Here is a 14,716-nt window from a genome sequence, read left to right as displayed (position 1 = left end):
CCTTAATTTAAACTAATTCAAAATTATAACCCACAAGTAAAGCTCTTTCTTTAAGACATGTCAACAAACGTGATACTAAAATGAACAGTTTCAACTGAATTTAGATCCAAATTAGTGTCATCCAAAGAAAGGTATCTGGTTACTAAAGATTCGAGATCTTTAAGTCACATTTGATTTGGTGTGTGACATACGTTCAAATATGTAGCCTACCTCTCAATAAAATGCATATTAGAGTTACTGGATGAAATATTAATCGTCTTTATTTTGAAAATAAGATTTTCTTACTTCCGGTATACATGTAAACCTGATGGGTATTTGGGACTCAAGGCGAGGCTGCTCTTCCGCATCCGTCTGGTCATCTTGGGAGTGTTTGGAAACAAGCTGATTCCATATAAATGTTAGCTAATATAATAATCTCATTAATAATAGATACCTTCATCTGCATAGTATTTGTGAAATACTGCAAGGTCTTTCTACCGTAAAAAAAACACTCTTACGATATAGGACAACAGCACCCAAACAAACCTGTGGTAGTCGCTGTACTACACCCACTGTTTTCCAATGGTAACTATACTGGTATAACTAACTGTGAAATAATCCAATATTTTTTTCAACTCAATTTTGTGAAATGTTTGTTCTTCAATCTTATTTTTACAATAAAATGGTTTATTAGAGCCCTTTTATATTTCAAGGAACAGTTTAGTTTATAATATTATTTCAAAATGTTCCCCCGCAGATTAAAGTGACAGAAAATCACAAAACCTGTTCTGACCGGGTTATCTTGATTGAAAACAAAGATTTTGTGAGTTTAAAGTGGCATTGGGAATCAAAACTATTATTTTAGAAAATTATATTTAAAATAAAAATGCACTATGGAAAAAAGCACATTTGAAATAAAAACTGCTGGAGCTAGACAAAAAATGAAATGAACGAAATCTCATGTCATTTTTTCTTCCTATGGTCTTATTTCACTCTGAGTTTAACTAGTTAATTTCCCTGACATGTTAACTAATTCCTTCTCACAAGTTGCACAGTGAATAACAACTATTACCAGAAATAAAAACAAACACGCTGTTCGGAAAAATGTTACAAATGTATTTGCACATAAGAATGTGTTCCACATAGTTTCTTTAAATACATATTTACAAACTCCTGGAATACTTAACACTGTTACTTTACAACCTTGCCTATTATACAAACAAAAATGTTTGTACAATGGCTCGCCAGAAACCACATTTTTAGTTTTATAAAGATAAAATAAAGAAAACAAACTAAATCAATTAAACTAAATTAGATAGAGAGTTGAGAGACTACATGACACATCAAACTAGTCAACTTAACATTTTAAGTCATTACGCCCTTTTTTTTTTTTTACTCATGCACTTGCGCTCAAGTATCAGTTAAAGTCGGCGAGGAATTATTGCTGGGCTCCAGTTATTGGAAGCAGCTGCCACACCTCTGTGGAAAACAAAGAAAACTCCATATGGGGACTAGTTGAGTCACACAGTACATCAGTAAGAAAAAGAACACGAAATATGGTTATTATCAGTTCATATTGCAAAAACATGTCTTTCTACTGATCCACTTGGTAAAATATTTGATAGCATAGCATTAAGAATAATGCAAACATGTTAAAATCGCAGTGCGGCCCCCTACGATTCCTCTTCCTTAGACAGCGCCTGTGGATGATAAACATGACACACATGAGAATATGAAAAACAACAAATAATGTGACTTCACAGTATATTACTCAAACTTTAAGTCACCTGTTTGAGAAACTGTCGTCCAAAATAATTTGTAGCCATGTTCTTCAGGCTTGTCTTGCCTCCCACTTTACACTTCACATAGCCATAGAGGTTGGCTCCTTGTAGCACCACACCCATGATCACCACCGGCTGTGTGGAAGAGGACAGTCAGAGTTTGATTTGAGAGCACTAGCCAAAATTTGTTTTACTCATTAAGAATAAATCCCACAATAAGACCAAAACCAACCATTATGAATTTACTAACACTTTATGTGTGTGTTCCAAAGCCCCATATATCTGCTTCCTCTGTGCCATTGTTGTCAGGAAAACTACTAAAAAAACACATAAATGTGCCACGCTGTTGACTTCATTCTCATTTAAATACACTGTAGTTTATTTTGACTTAATCACACACCACCCTGCTGCTACAAATAGTTTGCAGGGACTCAAATGTGGATTGGTTCGTCACTGAAAATAGTCCCAAACAAAAGCAGTTTTCTATGTATTTAAAGGAGTGGCCGGCTCTAGGGAAACCACGCAAGGCAACAAAAGAAAAATGTGTTTGCTACCAAAAATATCCCCAAATATCCATTCCATTGTTTTTATGAAATGGGCGAGTGTCTGTCGTTACTCTCTATTAACAGTAGGACATTTAACTGTTGGTAATCCAAGCTGCTGATCAGTGTTCAAATGAAGTGAGGATAGCCTTGTTGGTAGCCTACCAGTGACAAACTGTAGTGCTCACATGCTAACAGTTTGGTTTGCTGTGCAATCACAGATATTATTTGGTTCAAACACAGATGTGGGGTGCCCTTATTGTTTTTTGTTTACTGGAAGTGATGTCCTTTAAGCCCTGGAGTGTTTTGGGAAAAATATCTGATATATATTTAAATCAACTTTAAACTGTTCAATGTGCGGTATAATCGTGTGAGCACTTTTTATGGAATTAGTTCAGAAAAGAATATTACATATTTATCTTTTAAAAGTTAAGAACTTACCACCCATTTAATCTTGAAGGAAAAGAGGGTGCTGAAAGCAAAGATGACCCAGAGGACGGGACAAACGATCAGACCAATCCAGAAGATGCGGGACTCAGAATCTGACGCTTGTTGCTTCACGGTCCCCTGAAGAAAAACAGGATATTCTCACAGTTAGGACATCTGCAAATAGTCTACAGATTGTTGACAAGAAAACAAGACCACATATATCAACTCCATAGAGTAAAAGAGGTCAGTATCATGAGGGGTTAAAGTCCCATGTGTGACAGAACCACTACTGAAACAGCTGTTTCTCAATTAAGATACACTTAGTATGCTGTCACACACTGTTAACACTTGTGCAGTGTGTGAATTTCAGCCATGTAGTTTTGTTTCAATCACACACACCGCTGCTGTGACCTCACCTTAAGTGACCATTGCTGCTGTAAGCTGGCTAACTAGCTAGCAACAATATTGTTTGTTGTAGCAAATCATTACAGAATGCTCATTAACCCAATAAAATTAACAATGGCTCCTTTTCATCACTACTACATTTATACTTGCATTCAAATATGTAAAAAATAAACACTTCTACACAACTTCCGTTATGTAGTGAAGATGGTGGTTGTTGAGTGTGACAACTGAACTTACTGACCATTATAAATTTCATATTTTGCATTGGGATGCACTTGCAACCTCAAAATAGCACATGTAAGCGGTCATATTCAGACACATCTCAAAGCAACACAGCACAAGCTAAGCAGCGTCTTACCTTCCTAGACTCGAACACCCAGTGGCTGCGTCCATCATCGTCCACCTGGTTCCACCACCTCAGACCCACCAGCAACCTCCCAGAGATGTTCTGTTAAGATAAGAAGTACTTTATTTATTCCAAGCTTGGAAATGTTTTAAACATTATATTTGTGGGTTTTAAATTAACAGCATTGAGGAAATAATTCCTGTTATCGACAAACAGAGTACTACAATGACTAAAATGTATTGTGTAAAGAAGTGACAAGACACACCTTTACTGTCCAGAAGTCACATGAGAGCAGGAGGATTATTGTGACCATGCATGCGATGAATGTGCTGCTGAAGATCTCACAGAGCAGGTACACGATGATGGCACCGACTCTGAAGAAGAGGTGGAAGAAGCAGGCCAGTGGATGCCTAAAAAACAGATTGTCAACACAATTAAAGCAATGTGACTTGGATGCAAGTTATTAGTATTTGATTATTAACGTATAAAACCTTCTTTTTTTTTGATGGTTGGTGCAAATAAAGTCCAGAAAGTAGCCAAAGTTAATTTCACACAGTCCAATGTGAAATATAATCAGTTTACCATCCTACAGTGCTGCAATGTAACCAAGTCAAATTACAAAATTAGATTGCTTTAGTACAAACTTGAGGTGCATTTTTATCTTCTTCTAGATTTTACCTCACTAGATCTCAAGGGGAAATATTATACCTTCTTTGTCTATAGTGGATCATTTTGTATATAGTTACGTTTCATATTGCAATTTGGTTTTGAATGCAGGACTTTCACTTGTAATTACGTTTGTTGACATTGTGGCATTATTATACTACTGCTATTATATAATAAAACAATCTCACCCGTTCATCTGAGAAGTTGCAACCAGTATATTTGGTTTTAGTGATAAGCAAGCACTTACTTACTAAAACTTACTTAATATTTGTCTTCTTTGACCTTTTCCCTGCATCTTCCTCCGCGTCAAACAGAGACACGTCTTCATCATTATCCTGAGGGATCAATAAGGAAGAGGATAAACCCACAGAGACTCAGTACTCAGAAATATCTCAACTGAAGCGTCATCTTTGTTTCCATTCACACTAGACATGCGTTATAGGAAGTATGAAATAACTGCATGTTTAGTTAAATCCAGAGCATTTAATTATAGTTACTACAAGACTTTATAATCAGGAACAGGTGTTGAAAGTGGGGTGCACACAATACACACATCAGCATGAGAGTAACACAGGAATAGTACTGCTTGAGTAAAGAATATAATAGAAACAGAAAAATAATACAACTATGTAAAAGGAAATACTTAGCAAAGAATTGTACGAGTTTGTAAGCATAATTCTGGTTGAGCACAGTCCACTCCTCAAACTAAATCCACATATTAAAGATATTCGATCGCTAAAATAAACAGGGCTAATAAACAAACAACAAGTCAAAGTCAGGTTTCTCAGCAGCAGTGTTGTCGCAGGTGTATGTTAATGCATCATGATTATAATGACGGGACAACGTAGCTAACGTAAGCTAACGTAAGCCAAAACTGAGCCCCTTACAAACTGTTTGCTAAAGTTGGCTGGCTATAAGCTTCTACGTTTGAAGGCGTGTAAACAACCCGAAATGTTTATAAGAAGATCACTTAATCTTTTTGTGTTTTTTGGAAAGGGGAAGCCAAGTTAACGTTAGCTGTAGAAATGTAAATAGCTATAATAGCTAGCATGCAAGCTAACTATTTAGCACGACAGATATTCCCCTCAGTCGGGAAATATTACCTGTTTACGAACTCATTTACTGTCCTTGGTTGTATAAGATGAGGTTATGTTAGCTGGTTGACATATTATATCTAGGAGATAAAAGATTAACATTAAAAACATGTCACTTACTTCTCTTAGCATGTTGAGATTTGCAGTAGCAGGCTCTTCCTGGTTACATGCTCAGTTGGAGATTACGTCACGTTACAAAGACGTCAGGTGACCAACGCGTGCCACGTCTATTGCTCTGATAAGATAGTCATAACAATTTCATTTTAGTTGTCTGAAAATACATTTAATTTGAGTGTTTACATTGTGTGACTATATTTGATGCATCTAATTACTGGTATATTCATATTGTTTATAATTAATTTGTAATTATGTAGGTTATAGTTATACTACCTTTATTTCTACTCACAACATGTTATCGCATAAAAATAAATACTTCTAAATAAGAATAAACATAATAATAATAATACAACAATCAACAAATGCAAAATTGACAATAAAAGTACACAATACAAAGAAATGAGATAATTGTGAAAGACAGTGTATTTTAAAACTGAACAGAAAAAAATGGGAGCTTGTGAAATATTATCAAATGACAAGTCTTTAAAATAGGTCAATCATATTTGCTTTAAAACGTTTAAAATATCCCTCAAATCCGTTTCAAAACATTAAGAAATGTTATAACGCTTCTTGGAAACTTTTGTTATACAATACAATACGATACCGAGTTCTGTAACTTCTAATGCATGGATTTCATAAGGCTGGATGAACTGTTGTAGAGTTTCACAAAATCAAACTATATGGAAAAACATCTGGACATGATTTCAGTGTTGTTTTGTAGTATGAAAAAACTGAGTGAGGGAGAAATTCATGTTTCCACATTATTTTTTTACACAGCACATACAGTACTTATGGCATACTGAACTCTATATCATACCACTTGCACTTAGACAGGAAATTGAACCTTACCATATGTGATTACGAAAACAACATCTCTCAGTTACTCGTTTTTGATAGAAGAGCCCAAATACTTCCCTGTACGTCAAGTCAAATTAGTTGTTTGTGTTGCAGATTTTCCATTCATCGTTTACAGAATTTCCAAAGTAATCCATTATAATAGAGTTTAAAATCATCCCACAAATTATGTAATACGTGGGAAACAAAAACAGACACAAAAGCAAATGAAGCAGCACTTTTTTATTTGCATACAGGAAACATAGAACAACTTTGAACACCTGAATTCACAGTAAGACAAAAGTAACCGAAGTCCCCTACGGAGTGTAGAATAAATATGAGTTGAGCCCAAGAAAACATGATAGATATTCACAATTTATCCAAACAATAGGTTGCTGTAAACAGATTTAACATGGGAAGACTGTCCATATTTTTTCTTTGGGTTAGGAAAAAAGTCTATTGTTGGGATAAAACATTATTTACTCTAAAAAGGTTGAATGGTGACATAAATAATCCAGAAAGAACTGACTTCTAATTAATGCTATGCCGCTGTTTTTGGAACAATAGCACCGTTTGCTGGTGAGGTGGGAGGAGAGGGGCTTTTAAGCCGTAATGGCTCCCCTGGTGCCACCAAGGCGACGATGTTCTCCTTCTTGGACAACCAGAAAGCTGGGTAAATAGGCTCCAGGAACTCTGCCTGGTAATTATGTATGAGCGTCATGTCGTCATCCACACCATAGAAAGCCAGGAGGCCTCTTGAGTAGTCCACGTAAACCCCGATACGGTTAAACTTCTTCACATTGAGAGGGGTTTCCACGTCGCTGTGCCAGGCGGAGAAGGTGCGTCCGTTCCAGTGAAGACACCAGGAAAAGTTGTTTCCCGTGATGCAGCCATTGCTCTCGTTGCCCTTGCGGTCGATGCTCTTGTAGGTCAAACCCACGTGCGTGCCCTCGCCGCTAATGTCCACCTCAAAGTAGTGTCGTCCCAGATAGAAGCTCTCTGTCGCCAGAACTTGGCGCCAGTTCTCAAACCTCTCAGGTACATCGGGGTAAGGGTGCTGCCAGGGCGTGGTGTTCGTCACCTTCCTGTTTTCTTCCGTCAGCCGCAGGAAATTGTGGGCGGTCTCTGCGTCGAAGCTCACATTGGCGGAATCTGGAAGAGGATTGTGTACATGTTATTTTCAACTGTGTTGTAAGAGTTATGTAAGACTAGTTAGGAGTGTAAATACCACTGAGGTCCCTGAGGTCATATCCTATAAAGTGTTGCTTTTGTTTGTTTCCATTTTTATTGCAGTCACAACTTTGGCTTGTGACTTTGTACAAAAACATATGTTTTAGAGGCCCAAACAGGGAAGTTATTTCATATTCCAAAAATATAAACAAAACTGTGAGAATCATAACTTTGCTTTTCCTACATTTCTCTGCCATTAATCATGTCACAGCCCTTGCACATTTATTTCGTAACCCTCTGGGGGGGCCTGACCCTAATGTTGGGAACCACTGGACTTAGTGTATACAAACTAGTTTAAGCTCCTTCTCTTAATAATGTCATATGTTACAGTATATTAGGCAAAAGGGGACATTTTTCTGAAGAGCAACTACTTTTACTTACATTTTGGCTGACAAAAAAAATTCTAGTAGTATCCAAAAATCGCTCCAATAAACCTGAAAAGGTGTATTATAGGGGGACCTTTAAAGGAGCCCTATTACGCCTATTTTTAGGTTCATATGTAGACCCGGTGGTAGACATACATCTGTGGGTGGCCATTTGATTTACAAGGACGGGCCCAATGTAAAAATAATGTGTAGTGGGGGCACATCTCCCCAGGTTCATGTTTGTATTTTTTGCCTCCATGCTTTCATGTTAAAAAAGCTCTTTATTTTCCTCATACTGCCTGTGCTGCAGCACCTCTTTTCACCTTCTGTCTGAAACCAGAGCCCAGTCTGCTCATATCCTCTTTAAATGTGATTAGTTTCAACAATGATGTTCTTGATTATCGCTTTCCGATACAATTCAACATGTTACTTTTCTTCTCATCTTAATCTTTATTTGATTTAAGGGTAGCGGGATGTCAGGGAATTGGGACTCATTATCTCAGATTTTCTGAATTCCTCACTGCAACAATGACTGCAATGATCTCAGCCAGATGGTTCATATTTAATAACAGAAACCACTTACACTTGAGGAAGTCACTGTGTGTCACTGGATCGGGTATAGTCATGTTCTGTTTGGCTGCAAGGATTTCATGAACTGTTGTCTTGATTCCCATTTTGTCTGCAATGAGAGAAAGTTGATTTCAGTTTAACTCAAGTTAGATTTATTAGCTTTGTCATCAGCTGGCACAAAAATGCATCAAAGGTAAACAAGTATGAGCTGTCTGTCGGCTTCTGTAAGCGACACACATAACTCAGTGTGTCTTATAGCCCACAGGTGTTTGGTTAGCATATGTGTGTGATAACGCTGTGACACACAGGCTGAAAATCCTTTACAAGTGTGAACACGTCCAGACAGCGAAACAACTGTCATAGATCTATTATTAAGTCACAGTGTTTGAGTTCACCCAGTATCTATTCTCCTAGTTTTTCCTACCGTTCTTGCAGGTCTCTTTCATTTTCTCTATGTATGAAGACACCAGCATGGCACACAGCTTGTGCGTGGACTCAACGATGACACTGCTGAAGGAGTTCAGGCGGTCCATCAGGCCGATGGAGACGCCAGGCAAAGAGTTATCAGTGGCCTCTTTCTTCCACTCTGAATACTCCTGTCAAACGAACACAGCAACATTCAGTAATGAAAGGATTTATGCCTTTGGTTTCACTTTGTCCTTGTCTTGGCCTTGATCCTTACCTGTAAGAAGTCCACATCATTTTTGTTCTTGGAGAGTTTCTCCACCTGCGCTTGCGTCTTCTTCAGCTCCGTGCACCTCTGCTCTAGGTGAACCCTGATGCCATCGGCCTGCCTCAAAGCCTGCTTCTCCTCGGCCTCCAGGATCTCCGTCACCTCCCGCTTCGCCCTTTCCATCACGGCCTGCAGCTCTTCAAACTGGCTCTCGATCACCGCCCGCACCTCTGTCACTGAATTCTGTGGGACAGTCATAATCAACTTATTGATTTTGCACAATCCGATAACAAAATGTCCCTGTCCCAAGAAAATCTTTTATTATGCTTTCATGTTTAATTCACAGTGAAAGAAAACCAAATAACCACATAACTCTATCTAGGCCTTCCTTGATTGAAAAAAAGAAGACAAAAATATATTTTTCAATTCTTTAAACATACAAATAAAATGGAAATATGGGATCTTACATTATCATAAAAAAGAAGAAGAATCCAGAGCCATACACGCACATTCCCAATCAGCAAAGAAAGCAGATGACCTGCCACTTCATAAATTAAAATTGCTATCTTTTTACTAGATTTTCCTTTAATGAAAAATATTGATACAACCCTTTAATTTAATTGTCGATAACTCCAGTTTGATTGCAAACATTAAAATACACATTTGCTTTGAAAATACCTTGATGCATACAAACTTTCCCTCCCCCTAGCCTATCATGTACAATGGGTTAGAGCGCTGGCCAAAAGAAGTGCGAGTGATGTCACTATGTTACAGAAGTAAACAAAGGAGTCCAATGGAGGCGTTTCAGGCCTTTGCAGACCATTTACATGCACAAAATCCTATATAAAGTAACACACTCGGGAAAGGGAAAACCCCCCAAAAGTACAATAGGGCCTCTTTAATTAACATTCTGTTTGTTTGAGCCCACTTTATCAATAGTTTTTACTGCTATTCTGTAATATAAACATTATATTTATATTACTCATATTTCCCCACAGTAGAAAATATATGGCAGAAATACTCTTACTACTAAAAACAAGTTTGTCATCCATTATCACATTCAAAGATGTAAAGACTTCATACAGAGGTCACATTGTGTGGACTGAGGATCATTTACATTCCAAGAGACGAAGTGATTCATATCTAACACTCAACAGGTAACAGGTAGGGAGTGCATGAAGTCACATGATTATCTGGCATAACATGCTCAGTGAGGGAATGCTTGGTTGCCTCCCAACCACATGAAAAACATTAAAACGTGCATTCCCTCCCACACCTCAGGGCAACTTCTCCTTTTGGGATGGCTCTAATTCCTCGGGGCTTACACTCGGGTGGCTTCTCAAGCCAAAAATATCTGCTTTTCAGAGAATTATTGTGACATCCATGTCACACACAGTGAGCTCATTTCTCATTACTCATATGGTGTGTTTGTTTACCTCGATAGTCACTGTGTTGAGTTGGAGTTTGTTGATGGCGTTTTCTGCTGCGGTCACAGTCTTCACCATCTCCGTCTGCTTCACCTTTAGTTCTTTCTGTGAACATGAGGAGAGGAAAGAATTCAGCATTTCCAGTCTTCACAGAAACCACAACATGCTGTCATGCTGAAAATATGTCAGATCCTGGCAGACGCAAACTAAATATATTTGGAAGATGTAAACATTTAGGTTGTTTCTTCAGAGAAACGGTTTTGTTTCAGAGCGTCCTCTTCTCTAGGGGTTTGGGGGTGTTCAGACATTGTATTCTGCACTGACATTTGTAGCTTTCAAAGCATGGACTTGTTGTACAAGATTCAAGTCCAAATTCCTTGGGCAGGTCCAGACATCGCTGGAGCTGAAGCTGCTGAAATAATTCTCTCCAAAAAGGTTAGACCCTGAGGAGGAATCTACAAATCCCTTACTTCTGACTAAGCGAAACGGAGTCTATGTCTTTATTACCTTAACTTTTAAAAAAAATTTTAATATACATCTACTACCCTAAAGCTAAAATGTATCGTCTGAGGAATTTCATTTTGAGAGAGGTTCAAGACAGGGACCTTTTTCTCTCTTAGTTCTGCTAGAGGTACATTTAGAGTGTTAAGTGGGACATATGTAGGGGCAACAAGGACCACAAAGAGAACAGGAAATTCAAGTGCAGTGGTGAAAACAGTCAAATGTTAATACAGTTTATAAAACTAATATCAATTTATTTGCAGATGATATTCCCATGTATTTAACCAATTTGGAAAACTCAATACCTTATTTTCAATCAAAAAACTCAATATATTTAATTTAGTATACATTTTGCTGTAATGTTTTTTGGATCTTGTTTATATTTTGTGAAGCCCTTTTAGTACATATATGTATGTCTATGATATTAAAAACGTGGCTTTGACATTGTCTTCATCAATATTAGATTCATTTATCCACCAAACTCAGGCCAAAGCAAAACTAACATTTTTTAAATGTTTAAAAAACAAGATGTTATTTATTCGTTGTTCCCAAATAACACAAAGGAATGCGTGATTTCTGGCTACCTGGATAGGAAATACTGTCACAGTTTGAGCAACAAACATTTTCTGACCTACAGCGAAAGGAAACTTGTTTTGGATCTACGGATTACAGATTCTAGAGGTAAATTCTGTTTAAAACCCTCTAAGTTCTCAAAATATTGCATATTTATCTTTGACTAAAACTGATGCTAACTTCTTTTGGTTCCAATGTAATGCTAACAAACATGCTAACACACAAGAGGCATACATTGGTGTCAGGTTTCTGCCCCTGAATTTATAGAGAGAAGCAGAAAACCGAGGTGTGAGACATGTCGTGAGTTCTATTTCTGGAGTGAAAATGTAGAACATGACCCGAACAGGAAGCCATTTAACCCACGCTATTGTCTTCAGGTTGCCAGGTTGGAATACATCTTTTTTGAAAGGGAAGTGATTGAGAGCATTCAAAATTCCACTTGATGTTCTCTATTAGAACCTTTTGGACTTTTCTATTTATACACAGTGAAAGATTATTTATTCAGCTCATGAACTTAAAGTGTTTGAGTAGCATCCATGGTATTTTAACCTTCATTCTCAAGCAGCTTCGGTGAGCCACCCATCACTGTTTGATGTACAGCTTTGATGAAGCACATTGAGGATTGTGCAACAACGCTCACTGTAAATAACAGGTGTAGGCTAGAAGCTACAGATCCCTGCAGGAATCTGGATGAGAGTGATTTAACCTGAGGGTCATGAGCTGTCAGAGAGACAGACAAATGACACTCTAGCTGGAGCTTTGTTACTGCGTCAGAGGGGCTAAATAGAATTTCCAGAAAGCCAAATTATCTTGTTAATCACAAGAGGCTGGCATAGAATATGATGACCTCTACAGTGGATATTAAGGGTTTAAAGAGATTATATATAATGATTGGACATGTGAGATGTATTTTGAAGATACAGACTATTCCCATCAACACTGGTGCTGGTTACATCTCAAATCCTCTCAATTAGACACATATCTCTTTTTTATTATAGGAAAGCAGCACTTAAAGTAATGACACTTTTTGTAGATTTTATGGCTCAATTAAAAATATTTTAGCCCTCAAGTGCTCGAACTGTAATGGACTCAGCCTTTGCCACACAATGAAAAATCACTAACAAATAAAAGCACAGATTGAGGTTTTAGATAACAAACCACACTGTAGAGATGCTGTAATATGAGAATATGTTGTTTTGTTCAAAACTGCTGCCCAACAAGGATTTTCAGCCATGTATACAATTTCAACATTTAAAGTGTCTTCAAATTGCCTGTTTTAGACAAACAATGATGAATAAAGTTGGGACTATTTATATAAAACAAGCAATAAGGGTGAAAATATGAGAATATGAGACAGAGAAAAGCAACTTGTAGCCAGTAAATATTTGACATATTGCTTGATAAATTATTTATAAATAGAAATAATCAAACGTTCATGTACATTTTTTTTTAACTATTCCTGATTTCTGAGTTTTTTTGTCAAGTGAAATATTGCACACGCCATTAGAGGTCACAAAAATCTTTCATAAGGAATATTTCTGACTAGAAAATGAATTTGTGACCTGCGATGAGTACAATGGTTGCTTTTTAAAAATTTAGTTAATAAACTAACTACTCAAAAATATAGTTGTATAATACACCAATGGACTTATTTCCTAATGCTGTTTTTGGTAATTCTAATAAAATATTATAAATCTGAAAAAAGAATCACTCGCCTCTATTTGACTCCGAGCCTCCACCACAGGGATGGTTTTGTGGCCCCTATGCTCCTCCGTCACACAGTCCTGACACACGCAGCAGGAGTCGGCAAAGCAGAAAAGCTCCAGGGGCCACTTGTGGCTTTCGCAGGTCCTCCTCTCGATGTCCCTGAGCGGCTCCACCAGCCGGTGGTTATGAAACTTCGGGTTCTCCAGGTGAGGCCGGAGGTGGGCCTCACAGTAGGACACCAGGCAGGTGAGGCAGGACTTGAGGGCCCTGCAGGGACTCTCGATACAGGAGTCACACACCACATCATCGGGGCCCAGAGGTTCCTCCTTCAATTCTTCTTCTTTTACCACTTCTTTTGCTCCATTTGTCTGCGGTGGCCCCTCTTTCTTCTCTTCTTCAGGCTTTTTAGGGTCTTCAGACTCCTTCAGCACTTCTTGGATTTTGATCTCTCCCGCTGCTTTAGGGTCCTGCTCCTCTTTGATCTTGATCTCGGCGTTTCAACCTCTGTTCCGTTCTGTTTGGGTTCAGGTTTAGGCTTGTCTGAGCTCTGCAGACACTCAGCACATCCTTTCTTTTTGTCCCCCAAACAGGAGCCGCAAACAGAGTGAGCGCAGGCTGCTGTCTTGTCTCCGCTCAGTGCACCTGAGCAGACAGCACACTGCTGTTTGGGGATGGGAGCTGCTTCTACAGCTGCTGTGTCTGCCATGTCTTCAGAGTGTCTCTCTGTCAGCCTTCCTCTCTCTTATAGTCACTGGAGAGAACTGGCTCAGTCACTTTTTTCAGCTGGCAGTTCCTGGATCACACTGAAGAGTCTTGTAGGCCACACCTAGAGGATGTGAGCGGCAGTCAAATCCCAGAGTTTCAGTCTAAAAGCTCTCCGCCCCTTCACACGCAACCAGTGATGCAGCCCCACACAAACACACTGCCCTCCCATTCCCCAGAGTAATAAGAAGCAGCAGGGTGGAGCCAACACTGCAAATGAGGAACAGAGGTGTAAAGTTGCATTCCGCCACATGCATTGTGTTCAAACACGAAGTGAAACCCAGAGGTTTTGTTTGGTTATCTTACCCTTACTGTTGGTCTTTTGTATGTGATAAATCATCATGATAAAACTGAGGAGATCACTGCAGCAGCCTTTTGTCTGCCAGCCTGCTTCCTCTCTAACTTCATTTGAGCATTTCTGCTGCTCCAAAGTTCAAGTGGAATTCCAGGGAGCATGCAAATAGTGAGTGAATCAGCTGGATCACATAGCAAACACCAGAGCAGCTGCTGCCATCAAGTGACCAGCCTGTCACAGTGGGTGAGTTCTTTGCTGAAGTTGCGATTTGGAATTGTGGGAACATGTGATTAATCACGTGTGCTCAGCCAATCAGAGCAGCTTTTTTGTTTAAAGAAATTACATCTATATTTGTTGTATTACGTTTTTTAAAAGGCTACCATTTACCGTACTAAAAACAAGTTGACAAGCTTCCAATAG

At 38.4% G+C, this 14,716-nt stretch overlaps 2 protein-coding genes across 2 annotated transcripts; both read right to left on the bottom strand.

Moving 5' to 3' along the window:
- Nucleotides 1–1,074: 1,074 nt before the first annotated feature.
- On the bottom strand, nt 1,075–5,448 carry tvp23b (trans-golgi network vesicle protein 23 homolog B (S. cerevisiae)). The gene is made up of 7 exons (XM_063894121.1): nt 5,363–5,448; nt 4,410–4,483; nt 3,748–3,892; nt 3,495–3,584; nt 2,744–2,869; nt 1,767–1,895; nt 1,075–1,679 (listed from the first exon to the last, which is right to left on the bottom strand). Exons 1-7 carry the CDS (start codon nt 5,372–5,374, stop codon nt 1,653–1,655), a joined length of 603 nt encoding a protein of 200 aa, XP_063750191.1. The 5' UTR covers nt 5,375–5,448; the 3' UTR covers nt 1,075–1,652.
- Nucleotides 5,449–6,421: 973 nt separating this feature from the next.
- trim16 (tripartite motif containing 16) lies at nt 6,422–14,184 on the bottom strand. The gene is given in 7 exon segments (XM_063893147.1): nt 6,422–7,345; nt 8,372–8,467; nt 8,783–8,954; nt 9,041–9,274; nt 10,468–10,563; nt 13,248–13,729; nt 13,732–14,184. Coding segments are annotated over 7 exon segments (1,905 nt in total). The 5' UTR covers nt 13,946–14,184; the 3' UTR covers nt 6,422–6,734.
- Nucleotides 14,185–14,716: the final 532 nt, after the last annotated feature.

This window comes from Eleginops maclovinus, chromosome 10 (assembly GCF_036324505.1).
Source record: "Eleginops maclovinus isolate JMC-PN-2008 ecotype Puerto Natales chromosome 10, JC_Emac_rtc_rv5, whole genome shotgun sequence".
Classification (NCBI taxonomy): Eukaryota; Metazoa; Chordata; class Actinopteri; order Perciformes; family Eleginopidae; genus Eleginops; species Eleginops maclovinus.
Note: the sequence above shows the minus strand (reverse complement) of the source record. Positions and strands in the feature narration are given on the sequence as shown.

What these genes read in the sequence shown, in the direction of transcription:
- tvp23b (XM_063894121.1), bottom strand. An exon ending in GGGTGTTCGAGTCTAGGAAG is followed by an intron (nt 2,870 to 3,494) that starts GTAAGACGCTGC and finishes GTTTTTCTTCAG; the next exon opens with GGGACCGTGAAGCAACAAGC. An exon ending in CCTTCAAGATTAAATGGGTG is followed by an intron (nt 1,896 to 2,743) that starts GTAAGTTCTTAA and finishes TCTTCCACACAG; the next exon opens with CCGGTGGTGATCATGGGTGT.